At 34.3% G+C, this 15,509-nt stretch overlaps 1 protein-coding gene across 4 annotated transcripts; it reads left to right on the top strand.

The window, feature by feature from the left end:
- Positions 1 to 1,563: 1,563 nt before the first annotated feature.
- Positions 1,564 to 14,788, top strand: LOC115957560 (G-type lectin S-receptor-like serine/threonine-protein kinase At4g03230). 4 transcript variants are annotated; one of them, XR_004084376.1, is made up of 8 exons: positions 1,564 to 2,996; positions 9,094 to 9,579; positions 10,478 to 10,609; positions 10,740 to 10,954; positions 13,145 to 13,355; positions 13,484 to 13,721; positions 13,864 to 14,015; positions 14,133 to 14,786. XR_004084376.1 is itself a non-coding variant. In XM_031075831.1 (5 exons), exons 1-5 carry the CDS (start codon positions 1,628 to 1,630, stop codon positions 14,436 to 14,438), a joined length of 2,508 nt encoding a protein of 835 aa, XP_030931691.1. In that variant the 5' UTR covers positions 1,564 to 1,627; the 3' UTR covers positions 14,439 to 14,788. The 4 variants fall into 4 exon arrangements, 1 of the variants encoding a protein (XP_030931691.1); XR_004084378.1 differs by lacking the exon at positions 13,145 to 13,355 and having other exon boundaries at positions 14,133 to 14,787; XR_004084377.1 differs by lacking the exon at positions 13,864 to 14,015 and having other exon boundaries at positions 14,133 to 14,219.
- The last annotated feature ends 721 nt before the right edge of the window (positions 14,789 to 15,509 follow it).

The following is a 15,509-nucleotide window of genomic DNA, read 5'->3' as shown; positions in this document are numbered from 1 at the left end:
TTTATCCAAGATTATAGATTGCCCTGAACATACTCTGCAAGAAATTCAGAAGCAATTGCAAGCTATCAACTCATTCATGCAAAGGATGGTTGAAGCTGAGGAAAAACGACAAGTATCTCCAATGCATGGATCAAGAGCTCTCCTCACTAACAATGCCAACAATCTGGAGCCTTCAGCCATGAATTACATCAAGAATCTGATATTGAAATTCCCTCATTTTCAAGGGGAAGATCCAACTTGTTGGGATTATAGAGCAAATCAATTATTTTCCTATCACAATACTCCAGAGCATCAGAAGGCGATTATGGCTTTATATCATCTTGATGGGGAAGCTCAAATTTGGTTCCAAGATTTTGAGCAAGCTAGGAGGTCTTTGTTAAAGCTCTTCAAACTCGTTTTGGTGTCACAGCCTATGATGATCCCATGGAGGCACTCATTCGACTCAAACAAACTACAACTGTGATTTCTTACAAAGATAATTTTTGAGATTCTCTCTAATAGGATTATGGGTTTGTCTGAGTCTCATAAGTTAAGTTGTTTTTTGAGTGGGTTGAAAGATGAGATTAGGCTACTAGTAAGGATGTTAATGCCTAAATATCTTAGTGAAGCCTTTGGTTTAGCTAAAATTTAGGAAGAATACCTAGTAAGTAGCAAGAAATCCTTTAGGAATATGATAGATAATGGTAAAACTTCATTATTGAATTTCCTTAAAATGGAGGGTAAGTCTGATACTAAGGTTAGATTGCCATTACAGAGGTTAACTAGTGCTCAAATGGAGGAGAGAAGGAAGTTGGGTTTATGTTACAACTATGATGAGAAGTGGCAAATGGGACATAAATGTAAGGGAGCAAAGTTGTTTTTACTTGAGGGTTGGGATGTGGGAATTGAGCATAAATCAGGAGTGCAGCCAGTTGAGTTAGAAGATGATGGGGTGGTGATGGGACATCAGGATAATGTGTAGGAACATGTGGTTCCACATGCTGAAATTACATTGTATGCATTGGTAGGTAGCCCTGTTACGAGTATATAAGTCATCTCCCTCATAGCTAGTAGGTCCCACTCAACTGTGAGAGAGATGACTCATATACGCGTAATAGAGTATACCTCCTCGTTAGTGAGAGTGATAGAAGTTTTGAAAAGCATGAAAGATTATATAAGTTCGACACTCATTTAGAACAATAGAACTCTTATTAAAAAAAATTGAGATTAAAAAAAATTGAGGAGTTAAATAGAGAATGCACAACCCAAAAAAGTGATAATTAAAAAAAAAAAAAAACACACACACACATCTATAATTTTTTTAATTGTTCTCTTCTATTGATTAATATTTGGTGCTTAATTAAGACCTTGACATGAGCAAGGTAATCGTATTAGTTATATTTTGGGGCTTTCTTTCAGTTGAGACCTAAGCCATTAACGAAGTGGCTTGGTTGATTTAACTGTTTAACCCCATCTTATTAACATTTACCTTGAAAATTGGTTGACCAGAAAGTATTTTAGTTGAAAAGAAAGAAAACGGGGGCATTTGTGTACCAAGAAAACCTGTGGTTAATAAGCAGCCATAGTATTTTGCTTCAAATAAGAAAAGAACATGCTAACCATTTGGTTTCCACACAAATCATGATTCATGGCAAGCAAAAGAGAAAAATCCATCATTAGATCGTCTAGAAATCTCTTGCTATCCTCCATCTTCTTCTTGTATATATTCTTGCTTTGTTCCTCTCATGTATATTGCTCCGCTAGAGATATTTTGAAGCATGGCGAGTGGATCGACTCTAACAAAGGATCAACTCTTGTATCTCCTGGAGAAATGTTTGAACTTGGATTCTTCACCCGCCCTTTGGAAAGCTCTAGCCCCAAAATGTTCGTAGGGATACAGTATCACAATAGTTCTAAACAAGCAATTGTATGGGTTGCAAACCGAAACAACCCAATTCCTGAGGGTTCCTTTGGAGTTTTCGGAATTGCAGAAGATGGAAACCTCAAGGTTTGGGATAATTCTGGAAAAATATACTGGTCTACAGAACTTGAGAATTCCTCGTCCACAAATCAGATTGTTAAGCTCATGGATTCTGGCAACCTGGTCTTAAGCGATGATGATGATCAGTCGTCAAAAAGTTTGTGGGAGAGCTTCAAACATCCAACTGATACATTTCTTCCAGGCATGAAGATGGATGAAAATATTACATTGGTTTCATGGACAGGCCCTGGTGACCCAACAAGTGGACAGTTCGAGTTTAAGCAAGATCAATTAGGAGTGTACATCTACACTATCACAAAAAAACCGGTTGATTACTGGAAAAATCGGATCCCAGGTAAGTTCTTGAACTCAGATAAAATGCCTTCTCCTATAGCCAACTTATTATCAAACTTTAGCACGAAAGCCAATTATACGTATTTCAAAAACGAAACAAAACCAGTAATGTCTAAGAATTATGGTGACGCAAGGCTGGTGATGGATTACAGCGGGCGGTTAAGGTATCTGACTTGGGATGAAGAGAGGGATAATTGGTCTTTGGCATGGGAGGTGCCTGAAGACGAATGTAGCATTTACAATGCCTGTGGGAAATTAGGCAGCTGCAATATCAACAATTGGTGGAAGTGCAAATGTTTGCCGGGGTCCAAGCCTACTTATCCAGAGCGGTGGTATTCTAGAAATTTTACTGATGGGTGCACCAGAAATCCGACATTTTGTGACAAGAGTGGGACGACATTCTTGAGCTTAAATATCATAAAAGTGAGTAATCCAAGCACAGATTTCTTGGTAAAAGATGAAGAAGAATGCAGAAAAGAGTGTGTTGCGCAATGCCAGTGCCAGGCCTATTCATACCAGGCAAATGAAAACAGAACGCTAAGAGTTCACACTATTACTAACACTAACCAGTGCTGGATTTGGAATAATGATCTAAGTGATATTCAAGAAGAGTATACAATCGATCGAAACATCTCCATCCGCGATCGAAACATCTCCATTCGCGTTGCAAAATCCGACATAGGTATTTATTTACACCTTTTACATATATATATATATATATATATATTTTAATTTATTTATTTTTTATTTTTTATAGAATTCTCAAATACCATAATTTTTGGGACACAACTTTAAGATGTCGTTCAGTAGAGTTGTTAAATAATTTATTTTTAGTTATTAAATAATATTATATATATTTTCACATATTTTTTTATTTATGCATACCCTTAGTCATTATGGGTGACTATTTATCATTTTTTTTATATAAATCATTTTTTTTTTTCTCAACTATCCCCGTATACTGATTGCACCCATATAGATGCCGAATTGGCTAACGTAGTAAAGTAGTTTTGGAAATTAGCAAAGCATTATTGTCATTGAGATGGAAAAGTAAGTGAGAAACCATCTTTCCGGACATTGATGTTGTAAGGTTGAATTTATTCAACCATCTTATTGGCTTTATTCCGTGCCAAATTTGCTTGTAATTCAGCATTTAGTAACCCTGTATTTAGGTGGGTTTGATGTAAGGGTAGTGAGTGAGATAGAGTGAAGTTTGCTCAAGAGTATGCAAGAAAACAGAGTGTCGCGGCTGGGACTCGCGGGTGACTCGCGGCTGCAAGCCGCCAGAAGCTGCACACGTGCCAAGCATGCTGGAAGATGAACAGTCATGCTAGCTGGAGCACTACAGGACAAAACAGGACAACTGGCCATACGGTTATCTCGCGACTGGATCTCGCGACTTAGTCAAGCCGCGAGGTCAAGCCGCGAGCCACCCCTGTTTGTAAAAAACCTGACGTTCACATTCCTCTCCACTCCAGTATAAATACCCCTATTACCCACGATTGAAAGAGAGCTTCTAGAGAGAATTTTTGAGAGAGGAAACCTAAAGAAAAACCAGATTGTTTCACCCACAATCTCTACCTTAGAATCTCTTCAAATTTCCTCAACTCTCTTCCTCTCCATTGTCAATCCTTGAGAGCATTATACCAAACCAGGTTTCTCACCATCATCATCTTGTGAGACTGTGTTTGGATTTCTGGAAGCAGTTAGAAGGAAACCAATCTTCATTGGTTGATGCTGACGGTCTAGTAGCGGAATCCGGGAAGCTAGAAAAGAAAAAGGTTCGGCGTAACCTCGTTGGAGCAAGAAGCTTGGAGGGCTTAGGTGCATGGGTAGATTAGGCTTGGAGGGGTCTATTGCTGTCCTTGTTATCCCAACTATATTTTCTAGTGGATTGATTACCGCTTGGAGGGCGGCGAGAGGTTTTTCGCCGAGGGCTTCGGTTTCCTCTTCGATAACACATCGCGTGTTGTCTTTGTGTTTGCATCTTCCTTCCTCTCTATCTTTGCCTTTTTATTTATCTGCTGTGGATATTAATCTGTTATGGCTTAGATAGTATTTAATCAATTTCGTATGATAGTATATGTTAAGTTTCCGCACACTAGTTGTTTGACATATTGCTTGAATTGATTAAGTTGTTATTTGGGGGTCTAATCGTTCAAATGTGTTTTTGTACACGTTTTTGAACTTTCAGATGTCTTTCTTTTAACAAAGCACTGATCTTGCTTGTAGTAGTGCCTGATGATGTAAGTGATGACGCATGTTGCACTTCTCCATATAATGGGAAAAATGAGTAAGTCTAGTGCCACACATTATGGCATAACAAATATCACAACTCGTCATATGACGAGTTGTAGTTGGTTGAGAGGTATTTCCACATGGACCCACTATCACCCCTCTAACATCAACTCACCATGTCTCGAATTGTGGCATTTATCATATCAAAATGTGTAGCACCAGACTTACTCGAAAAAATAGATAGGTATAAGAGATTCTTTTCTCCCTACCCTACCATTCACTCTCTTTCCTTTCATTTATTTATTATATATTTTGTTTGCACATGTGTTGAAAACCTGGTAGATCAGGTTCACGTGAAGATCATGTTGTCTAAATCAAGCTACTAATGCCAAGGGTTGTTTGGTTTCAAAGTGTGGTACTTTTCATTTTCTTTATTCAATATTTTTTTTAAAAAAAAAAAGTTCTTATTTTCGTATGTAGTAGTATATGATAAGTTATTTTGAATACATCATTTATGTATAAAATACATCATATTCAGATTTAGTCATTGTTTTTTTTTTTTTTTTTTTTAAAAAGTAACTTTTCTCACTCACACAGATCACATCACTAAGAAAGAAAAAAATAACTTTGTGTTTCCTCAATATTTATGAATATGTAATTGTATTCGTATTCATAGAAAACGAAAACGTTGAAAAGTTGTATTCATCTTTTCTATTTAAATTCAAATTTTAGGATACTGGAAATGAAATTGAATATAAATGCTAAAACCAAATTAATTTTTTAGTGGAGCGACCCACTAAAAAATGAAAATAAAAACAAAAAACAATGCTTTTTTCAGCTGCCCTAAACCTAGGATTCTTACACTGTCTATTAAGGGTTGGGTCAATCCTTGTTGACCTATATATTTTTCACGTGCCAATAAAAAATAAACTTGATAATATTGTTATAGGCTTCATTTCAATATAAATAAGCGAAAAAATAAGAAAGAATATTCAAAAATAAAAGTTAAAATAATACATTAATTCTTAAGTTTGCATAGTATTAGGTTCATTAAAAAAAATCTATAAATGCATGTGAGAATAATAAAAAATAAAAATTTTAAATTTAAATAAATAAAAAAAATAGAAAGAATTGAACATAATAATGTTCACTAAACTAATTCCTTAAAGTCCGGAATTTATGAAATAAATAATGTGTTAAGTGTATGTTAGAATTAGATAACTTAAAAAAGAAATGAAATAAAGAAAATAGAAAGAACTTGATTACTGAAAGTTAGTAAGCCAAAATGAAATGCAATAAAATAAAATAAAATAAAAAATTCCCCTTTAAAAAAATGGTCTACCTGGTCAAGTTTATGTTGACCAATTATCACCGGCTAAAAAGGAAACTGTTTGGTTTCAAATATGCTCAAAGTCTTGAGCTCCAACTACCAATAAGAAGATGAAATATGTCTTATTTTGTTTAATGTATATGACTCACTTGGTTAGTTGAGTTAGGTAAATCATATGCACATGACAAAAACAAATGTTATCTTCTTATCTATGGTTGGAACCAAACTCTGTTCGTCTAAAAATCCCTACCCATACACATGCCCATTTTTTCTTTAGGGTTTGGACGGGTTAAGGGCTCTAGATAGAATTTTCCCATGTCTAGGGATTGAGGGTGAAGTTAGAATAGGACATGAGCGTAGTTTGGCCTTGCCAGCTACTAAAACTGCTGAGCTGATCTAGTCATGATCAAGATCAAGCCCTCTCTAAATTACATGGCGCAGTCTTAACAGTTAACACCTCACACTAAGAGGATACAGAGATGTTAATACAGAGCCACAATCTCTGTACTTACTGAGAAAACAATAATATATAATTTGTTTTCCCAAAAAATTAAATAATTTGTAAATTTATTTTTTGTTTCTCTATCTCAAAAAATATATCATCATTTTATTATTTGGATTTGTTTGATTGGTTTTATTCACTTTTTTAGGCAAGGTTTTCAGACTCGGACCGTTCATTGAACCGTAAAAGGGAGAGGTTCAAGATTTTTAAGGTCAAACCGAGGTCAAACCGTGATGACGTCATAATTAATTTAATAATTATTTTAAATATATATAAAAACATTAAATTAATAAAAAAATAGAAAAATTAACTAAATTAGTCTAATTTACTTTCAAGACAGCCAACAGACATACACAAATGCATTCACAGATTTTGCACATCTCAGAAATAGTTACATTAACGAAGAATATTCAACAGGTAATAAAGAATTCACATCACTCAATACAAATAGGTTATACAAATTGTCATTGACAACATACTTGTTGAGCTAGCTCCCTAGTTGGTGAAAGCACGAGGCAAAGCGGATTACGCCCCTTCGACATCTTTCCTTTTCGTTTGTTCAACACATGCATAATTGCCGGCACCCCAAATGCCAGTGTCTTACCTAACACACACACACACACACACACACACCAAAAAAGAAATCTACAAAATGAATATATGGAAGCAACTCATACTGCTAACAACATATATGGACTAAGATCAGCAACAGGACCAACAAGTTCTTCTCACTCGCATCAAATAAAAATTTTGCACACTAATTCATAATCAAGTTTGTAACAAATTTGCACACTAATACAAAAAATTTGAACACTAATTCATAATTTATTGAAGGATACAAAAAAAAATTTTCAAAAAAAAAAAAAAGAATTATCCAATTTTATGAATGAAAAATAAAATGTAGTAATGGAATTAAAGAAGAAGAAAATGGAAATGACCTTTTCTCGAAGAGAGGCAGAGAGTGGGCTGCGACGGCTGAGCTGCGATGAGCGACGGCTAAGCTGCGATGAGCGTGAGAGAGAGGCAGAGAGTGAGTTGTGACGGCTGAGCTACGATGAGCGACGGCTGAGCTACGATGAGCGACGGCTGAGCTGCGATGAGCGTGAGAGCGACGGCTGAGCTGCGATGAGCGTGCGATCTTGGCTGAGCTGCGATCTGGGCTGAGCTGCGACGTCGACGACAGAGAGAGTGATTGAGAGAGTGATTGAGAGAGTGGGCTGAGCTGAGCTGCGACGGCGACGTCGACGACAGAGAGAGGCAGAGACGAGAGAGTAATTGAGAGAGTGGGCTGAGCTGAGCTTCGACGGCGACGTCGACGACAAAGAGAGGCAGAGACGAGAGAGTGATTGAGAGAGTGAGGAAGCGGCAGAGAGTGAGGGACTGAGGGTTTCGTTTAAGGGACTGAGGGTTATTCAATCAGAAAGCCAAACGACGCCGTATTAGAGAAAAAAAAAAAAAAAAAGGACAAAACGGTGCCGTTTTAAGCTAAAACAAGGCAGCCCATTTGAACCGTCCGAACCGGTCACGGTTCACAAAACCGGACGGTCAGACCGCGGTCCGAACGGTTCCATGCTTTTTTCGCATAGAACGGTTCTTCACCTTAAATGGACCGTAGATGTGAACGGTTCGAGGGTTTCACGGTCCAACCGTACAGTCCGGTCCGGGTTTAAATTCCATGTTTTTAGGTAGTCCAAATTTTTGTAAATTTTATGGCGTGTTGTATTTTCTTTTTCTGTGCAACTAAACTATTTAAGTTTTAAATATATTATTCAAATTTCTCATTCTCTTGAAAAAGATTACCATGATAATCAAGATTTATCACAAAAATATACTTAATATTACTCAAATAGTTGATAGACACATTCAAATATATAACCAAAATTTCATTTTGATATAGATTCAAATTCCCACGTCTAAAATACCTAAGCATTATGTCAAACAAAAATCAAACAAAATTTATATAAGAGAGAGAGAAGACTTGTGATACAAAACTCAAAAAACATACCACTAAATCATATTAATCCAAAATAGTCTTACAAAAAAAATTACTTTGATTCATCAACCTAAAGTAGAGTTGCAAGAAAGAATAAATGAGAGAGAGAGAGAGAGAGAATAATAACCATTTTCGGGAGAGAAATAGAAATAAGATGAGAAGAAGAATAATCAAAATGAAAGTCATAGTCATGACTCAAACATCAAATTATTACCCAAGTCATTCTATATAATATAATAATATTATATTCTTATACACTATCTTTATAGGCAAGAGGATAACATTTAACAATGAAAGAAAATAAAAAAGATAATAACTTAAAAACACAAAACCAAATTGCTTCAACCCAAAATAAAGTTCTAAAGAACGCAAATTCATCAACCTAAAGTAAACATGAGAGAGAGAGAGAGAGAGAGAGAGTAATAACCTTTTTCTGTGGAAAAATATGTATAGAATGAGAAAGATAATAACAAATTTACAGTAATAGGATGAGGATAATAAGAGCCATAATAAAAAGAAAAGGTAGGGATAAAGCGTAGAGGAAGAGTAAAAGTAGGGTACAAAATTAATAAAAAGTAGAAGAATAAAAATTAAGAGAAAAATAGTTGGAAACAGGTGGATAATGTCACCGCTGATGTGTTGGATAAATTACTAAAAGCTTTACCTTGGGCAAGCTACTATGTTTAATTACTATTCCAGAATTTATACCTCTGCAGGATCATCTTTAAGGAACTGTGAGCCTTGTGGCACAAACGTGATCCCCTATCCTCTGAGCACAAGACCAAATTGTGGTGACCCCATGTACTTAAGCTTTTACTGCAACTATTCCACAGGCCAGCTTAGCTTCAAGGCACTCACTCACACCTATCGAGTGGATGTTATCTTTCCAAGTGAACAGAAATTTGTCATCCAAGTCAATTTTACAGATAATAGTCATGCTAGAAATTTTGGAGATCAGTGGCTCAATCATTCCTTGCCATTTAGAGTGAACAGCTCGTTCCATGATGGTTCGGGCAACGTTAGCTCTGAAGTTACAGGTGTAGAGATTAGTTGGGAGCCACCACTGGAGCCAACGTGTGATTCCCCTGCAGACTGCAAGGATTGGCCACATTCAACTTGCAATGCAGCAACAGATGGAAAGATGAGGTGCCTTTGCACCACAAACTTCCGTTGGGATGCCTCAAATTTGACTTGTACTACAGGTTAGTGACGAAAGAATTAGACTACTGTGATGGTATTGCTAAGAAGGCTTCTATCTAATAAAAATTAAAGTTCCGGCCACTTTCTGTTCTACCAAATGCAGTATGTTATGTGTCTAATTTTTTTTTCTTTTTTTGAATTTTTGTTAGTACTTTATAAAATAAAAAAATATATAAAACAACAACAACCGACATGTGAGCTGCAATTGTAGGAGGATAAAATGAAACACTATGAGTGGAACAAAGGATTTTAGTTGTTTCTATCCCACTAGCAACTGAGGATGTATCTGCTTTCCAAAACTTCTTATTTTCCTTTTTAATAACTTCTACTTTTGACTCAGCTAGAAATTGGGAGGATTTTTTCTTGAATTTTTAAGATCCTCTTTTGCAATCTCATAGATTATCTATACGTCATTATAATTGTAACAAGCAATATAAACATTATATCTGTTGAATTTGATTGTTATCATTTTGATTTTACCATTGGAGTTTGTTGACTGTCACGTCACAAACGTTGTGATGGAGTCTCGTTTTCATATTCTACCTATTAAAGTAAGACTAGTTCTGTTTCTATATTTCTGTAATGGAAAATCTGATCTTTACAATTGCTCTCTATGATATAAATATATATATATATATATATATATCTATCTATCTTAATAAAAGAGAAAGATATAAGAGAGGGAAAACATTAGTTTGTTAAAATTCGGGATTTACAAAACTCAACTCGTGTTTAGTGGAAAGATCAAAACGGCAGCGTTTCTCTTTTATTTAATGAATCTATAGATTTTATACAACGGGTAGCGTTTTAACCTTTGTTTAGTAAAACTCTTCACGACACCGTTATCCTTACCGTTGGAATAGAAACATCTTCTCCTATACTTGTGCTCTCATCCTGCAGGGTCATCCAAAGAGAATTCAACAGGAAAGATGTTGGCTTTGATTGTTCAGGTATCTCTTATAGGTGTGGTTGTTCTGTCATGCACCATTATTTGTGCATATATTTGGAGAAGAAAGATGGCCAAGAGGCAAGGTAACTGCTTTACATAATGCACCTAGCTTCTTCACAATCTATAGTTTTGTCCATTTGAATCATAATAAAACCACCTATTAGTTCTTTCATGTAGTTGTCAAGTAATTAACATATTTGTCTTCTAACTTAGATATCCAAAGCATGGATAAAAGAAAAAGAGCACTTCGCACGTTGGATACCGAACGACATGTCAAAGACTTGATAGACTCGGGTGAGTTTAGAGAAGAAGGTGAGACGACAGACATTGATCTGCCCTTTTTTGATTTGGAAATCATACTAGAAGCTACACATTATTTCTCAGATGCAAACAAGCTCGGACAAGGTGGCTTTGGGCCTGTTTACAAGGTAATTTACTAATTTAACTAACTTCAGCACCATTAACTGGTATTTCATGTCTGTTAAAATAGAAGATAGCCTAAAAATAATTTAGTGAGAAAAAAGCAAAATCAAGAGAATTAACTCGCAAGAACATACTCAAAAAGGGTTTGATGTGTTAGTTGGGTAAATAAGAACACCAAGAAGACCCTTGAATACAAAGACTCGAAACAACAATAAAAAGTGGTTTCGCTTGAAAGCGCAGGTAGGCACATATCTAACATGTGTACTATGTAGAGGAAGGACCTATGGAAGTTAGATAGTAGGTTAGGCGCGCAGTCTTGTTAAAACTTTAAGTGAGGCCTCTTTGAACATATGAGACAGGTAGAGAGCAATTCCATAGCGACTCAAATGCAAATTTGAGGGATCTGGTGTAATATCCTAAACTATGTGAACTTTATTAGATTGAATTGTTTGAGTGTGTATTGTGCGGATGTATGCTAAGTCTTACATTGGATATTTACTAGTTAGATTTTGAATTTGTAAGTGATTACGAGGAGTTATAATTACAATCTTACTTGCCCTTTTGGGTATAAGTACGACTGTACGAGTGCAAATTTGTGGGTCAATAGAATTGATAATATGCTTTCAATAAAGGCTTGAACATTCAATAAGCCAATCTCTCATATGATGATTGATTGTTAGTATTAGCCACCAAATCTCTAACATGGCCACATAGACTAAATAATCTTTCTCTCTCTCTTATGCAAAGTAATTAAAACACTATTTTAAATATAATAACTAAATTTATATATTTAATATTAATTCATTGAATTATGTGTCGAATCTATATTTATTAGGTCAATTAAAATTGTTGGGTGATTCAATTAAGTGTTGTACAAGGGTGCCTTTATAGATTTGATTCTATTGTTCTATGTATAAAAAATTTATTTTATTCTAATCAGATGATAGTTTTGGTATTTCTTTAAAAAAAAAATTAATTATTAATGTCTGCTAGAAAAATATTAATCTAGATATTAAAAAATTTATTAAAAAAAGAGAAGAATAGAATAATGAATTGAATTTCAAATATGATGTAGGACAGAATATACAAAACTATTTTTTTTTAATTATTAATTTTAGTATTTTTGCGTAGTTTTCAGAATGTTAGGTTCAGGGTAATATTTTCTTGTTTTTAAGTTCTTTTAATTTTTTTTAGGTAAAATTAAGCTCCTATTATGATTAGGCATTAATTGGGATTTATTTTAATATATATATACACACACACACACACATATTTTTTGTCTATCAAGTTTTACGAAACCTTTAAATATGCCTCCAAGTTGTAAATGTTTTGATTAAATTCAAATTTAATTTAATAAAAGTTTAAAGCACTTTTCGCTATATTTTCTTATGGATTCCAAACTATATATCTCTCCTTATCGATTTAGAAAATTCTTGTGGATTCAAGGTTAATTTTCTTGAAACAAATATGTTTTGTTTCTTGTCACTTCCACACTTGCATCAAAATAGCATCTCTTGATAAATTTGTTACTATTAATATAAAAATATAATGAAAATTTTAGAAGAAAATCTAACAACTGAACAATAAATTCATCAACAAAATTGGAAGATATTTATTAGAACAAAAAGATAACACTGGAATAATTATAATGATGTTCATATATGTAATACAATATTTTTTTATTATATAAAAGACTAGTTTCTGTTATAAATTCATGTATTAGTTAAAGAATTTTACTTCCATTATTTGTTCATTATCGTAAAAAGAAGTTTCAAAATTAAAGTCGATAAAATCCTACTTAAGATCAACTAGGTCATAAGAAGATTAAATGGACTAATCATATTATCATATGAAAATGAGATTTTAGTGAAACCTAAATACATAATTATAATTAATAATTTTGCATCTCGAAAAGCAAGAAGAATATATTTTTTAATAATTTAAAATTTATAATAAAGTAATTCAAATCAATGTTATATAATTGATATATAAATATAAAGAAGTCTCACATACAAATTTACAATTATCACCTAGGTCACAAACTATATTGAGCCCACATTATCTTATAAAACCATGGTCTATAATATTTATGATCATATCCTAATATATAATGTCCTAAAATATTCTAACAATGTTCAAATGAACAAGTTAATAGTTAGTACTAACATTGTGGGTTTTGGTGAATTTGTTCATAGGGTATATTTCCAGGAGGTCAAGAAATTGCAGTAAAGAGGCTCTCCAGTGTTTCAAGACAAGGCTTACAAAAATTTAAAAATGAAGTGGTGTTGATTGCAAAACTTCAACATAGAAATCTCGTTAGACTTCGAGGGTATTGCATAAAAGGGGATGAAAAAAAATTACTATACGAGTACCTGCCTAATAAAAGCTTAGACTCATTTATATTTGGTTGGTTTCACAAACCAAATTCCTAATTTACACTAGTTATTGATAAACTATATCTTGTTTGAGTAAAACCTGACTTCAAATTGTTGCTAATATTGTTTTTTTGAATGGAAAATGGGAAACTTGGCAAGATCAAAAACTAAGCATGCTTTTGGATTGGGAGATGCGCTTCAACATAATTATGGGAATAGCTTGAGGGCTTCTTTATCTCCACCAAGACTCCAAATTAAGGATCATCCATAGAGATCTAAAAACCGGCAACATTCTTCTAGATCATGAGATGAACCCCAAAATATCTGACTTTGGGTTGGCAAAGATGGTTGGAGGCAAAGAAACTGGGGCAAACACTGCCAAAGTAGTTGGAACTTAGTAAGTTTCTAGTAGACAGTAAAATTATGGAAGTTGATTCTTATATAATGTAGAAAAATTTTCACTCCCCCAACTTTGTTTAGCAAAAGGTATACAAATTCCTACCATATTTGTTGATATTATAACAATCCCTCTAATGTAGTGGCTATATGTCTCCAGAGTACATATTAGATGGAATTTTCTCAATCAAATCCGATTTTTTTTTGTTTTGGTTTAGTCTTACTTGAGATTATTAGTGGCAAAAAGAACACAGGATTTTATCAATCAGAACAAGCCTTGAGCCTTATAGGTTATGTAAGTGAACTGAATTTTTATAACCATTGATTTTTTCTTTTTTGGAGAAGGAAGGGGGGGGGGGTTCATTTAGTCATTTTCTCTTACATACCAATTTGATTTTTTATATTGTCTCAGGTTTGGAAATTGTGGACAGAAAACATGGTTTTGGATTTAATCGATCAGACACTACATGAAACTTGCAATGTAGACCAATTTGTGAAGTGCGTAAATGTTGGACTCTTATGCGTACAAGAACTCCTTGATGATTGTCCCACCATGTCAAATGTTGTTACAATGCTTGACAGTGAAACTGCAACAGTTCCAACTCCTAAACAACCAACTTTTGTTCCAAGGAGAGGCCAATCCAGCACAACTTCTTCTTCTAGTAGACCGGAAACGTATATAGAACTAACTTCTAGTTTAGAAGAAGCACAAAAATGAATGATGCTAATTTTGATGGTGTGTCCTTTAATCCCCTTGTAAAGTTTCTCTTGCACAAATAATCGATTTCTATACTATGAGTCGTGTTGGGTTCTAAGACTTTAGGTTTAAATGTATTAGAACTTCAATTTGTAATGTTGGCAAACCATGATCAAAACGTTTTAGTCTTGTTTAGACTTGCTCAAAGTATGTGGTTGTATGTAAAGTTGGAATCGAGTAGCTGCAGGATTTATTATGTAAATCTGCCTGGCTCAATCGATCAAGAATTAGACTTGATCGATCGAAGCTCGTGCAAATTGTTTTTCTGCAGAATTTTCCAACTCAGCCAAGCCCGTTTAACATGTAGGGTTTTATGTTTTGTCTTAAGTGTAAAAGGGAAAACCTTAGCCACGTTTTTTATTGCTCCTTATGTTGTGTGTGTGAATCTTTTGTGAGATCAAAAGGTGATTGCTTTCACACATACTTAGGGTTTCTAAGATTCAAGATTATGTCAAGAACCTAGTGATCAATTCAGTTGCTGCAATAAGAGCTTAAAGATACACAAGTGGGGGTGCTTGTACTTGTTATGAATTCAAGAAAGAAATAGTCTGTGGACTCGGAGCTGTCACGTGGTTGTGGTAGTAAGTTTCCTACTCGAGGTAGCAATAGGATGTTAGTGGTCTAAGTCGCTATTGTGTAAACTTCAATTCTTTTATAGTGAATTCTATTTACCTTGAGGATAGCTAGGTTTAATCCTCCCCAAGTTTTTTACCGGTTTGGTTTTCCTGGGTCATCATATCTTTGTATTCTTTATTTTTCCGCATTTTACAATGATATGATATATTTTGTGTTAACCTAGATCTGATTGATTTGACTAAGTAATCACTTGACTAATTAACTAGGTTAATTTAATTGTGTTTTAAGGGGTCTAAAAATGTACAAGTGGTATCAAAACAGGTAGCTCTTTTATTTTAGATCTTTTAATCTAAGAGCTGATCCTTAACCCCTGTTATCATGGATAATTTGAAGTGTCTTTCTAATCATGTTTTTGCTCATGTTTCTATTGATCTTATTGATGCCTGTGAAACTCTT

This window comes from Quercus lobata, chromosome 8, assembly GCF_001633185.2.
Source record: "Quercus lobata isolate SW786 chromosome 8, ValleyOak3.0 Primary Assembly, whole genome shotgun sequence".
In the NCBI taxonomy this organism is placed as follows: domain Eukaryota; kingdom Viridiplantae; phylum Streptophyta; class Magnoliopsida; order Fagales; family Fagaceae; genus Quercus; species Quercus lobata.
This window is presented reverse-complemented; position numbering and strand designations above follow the sequence as displayed.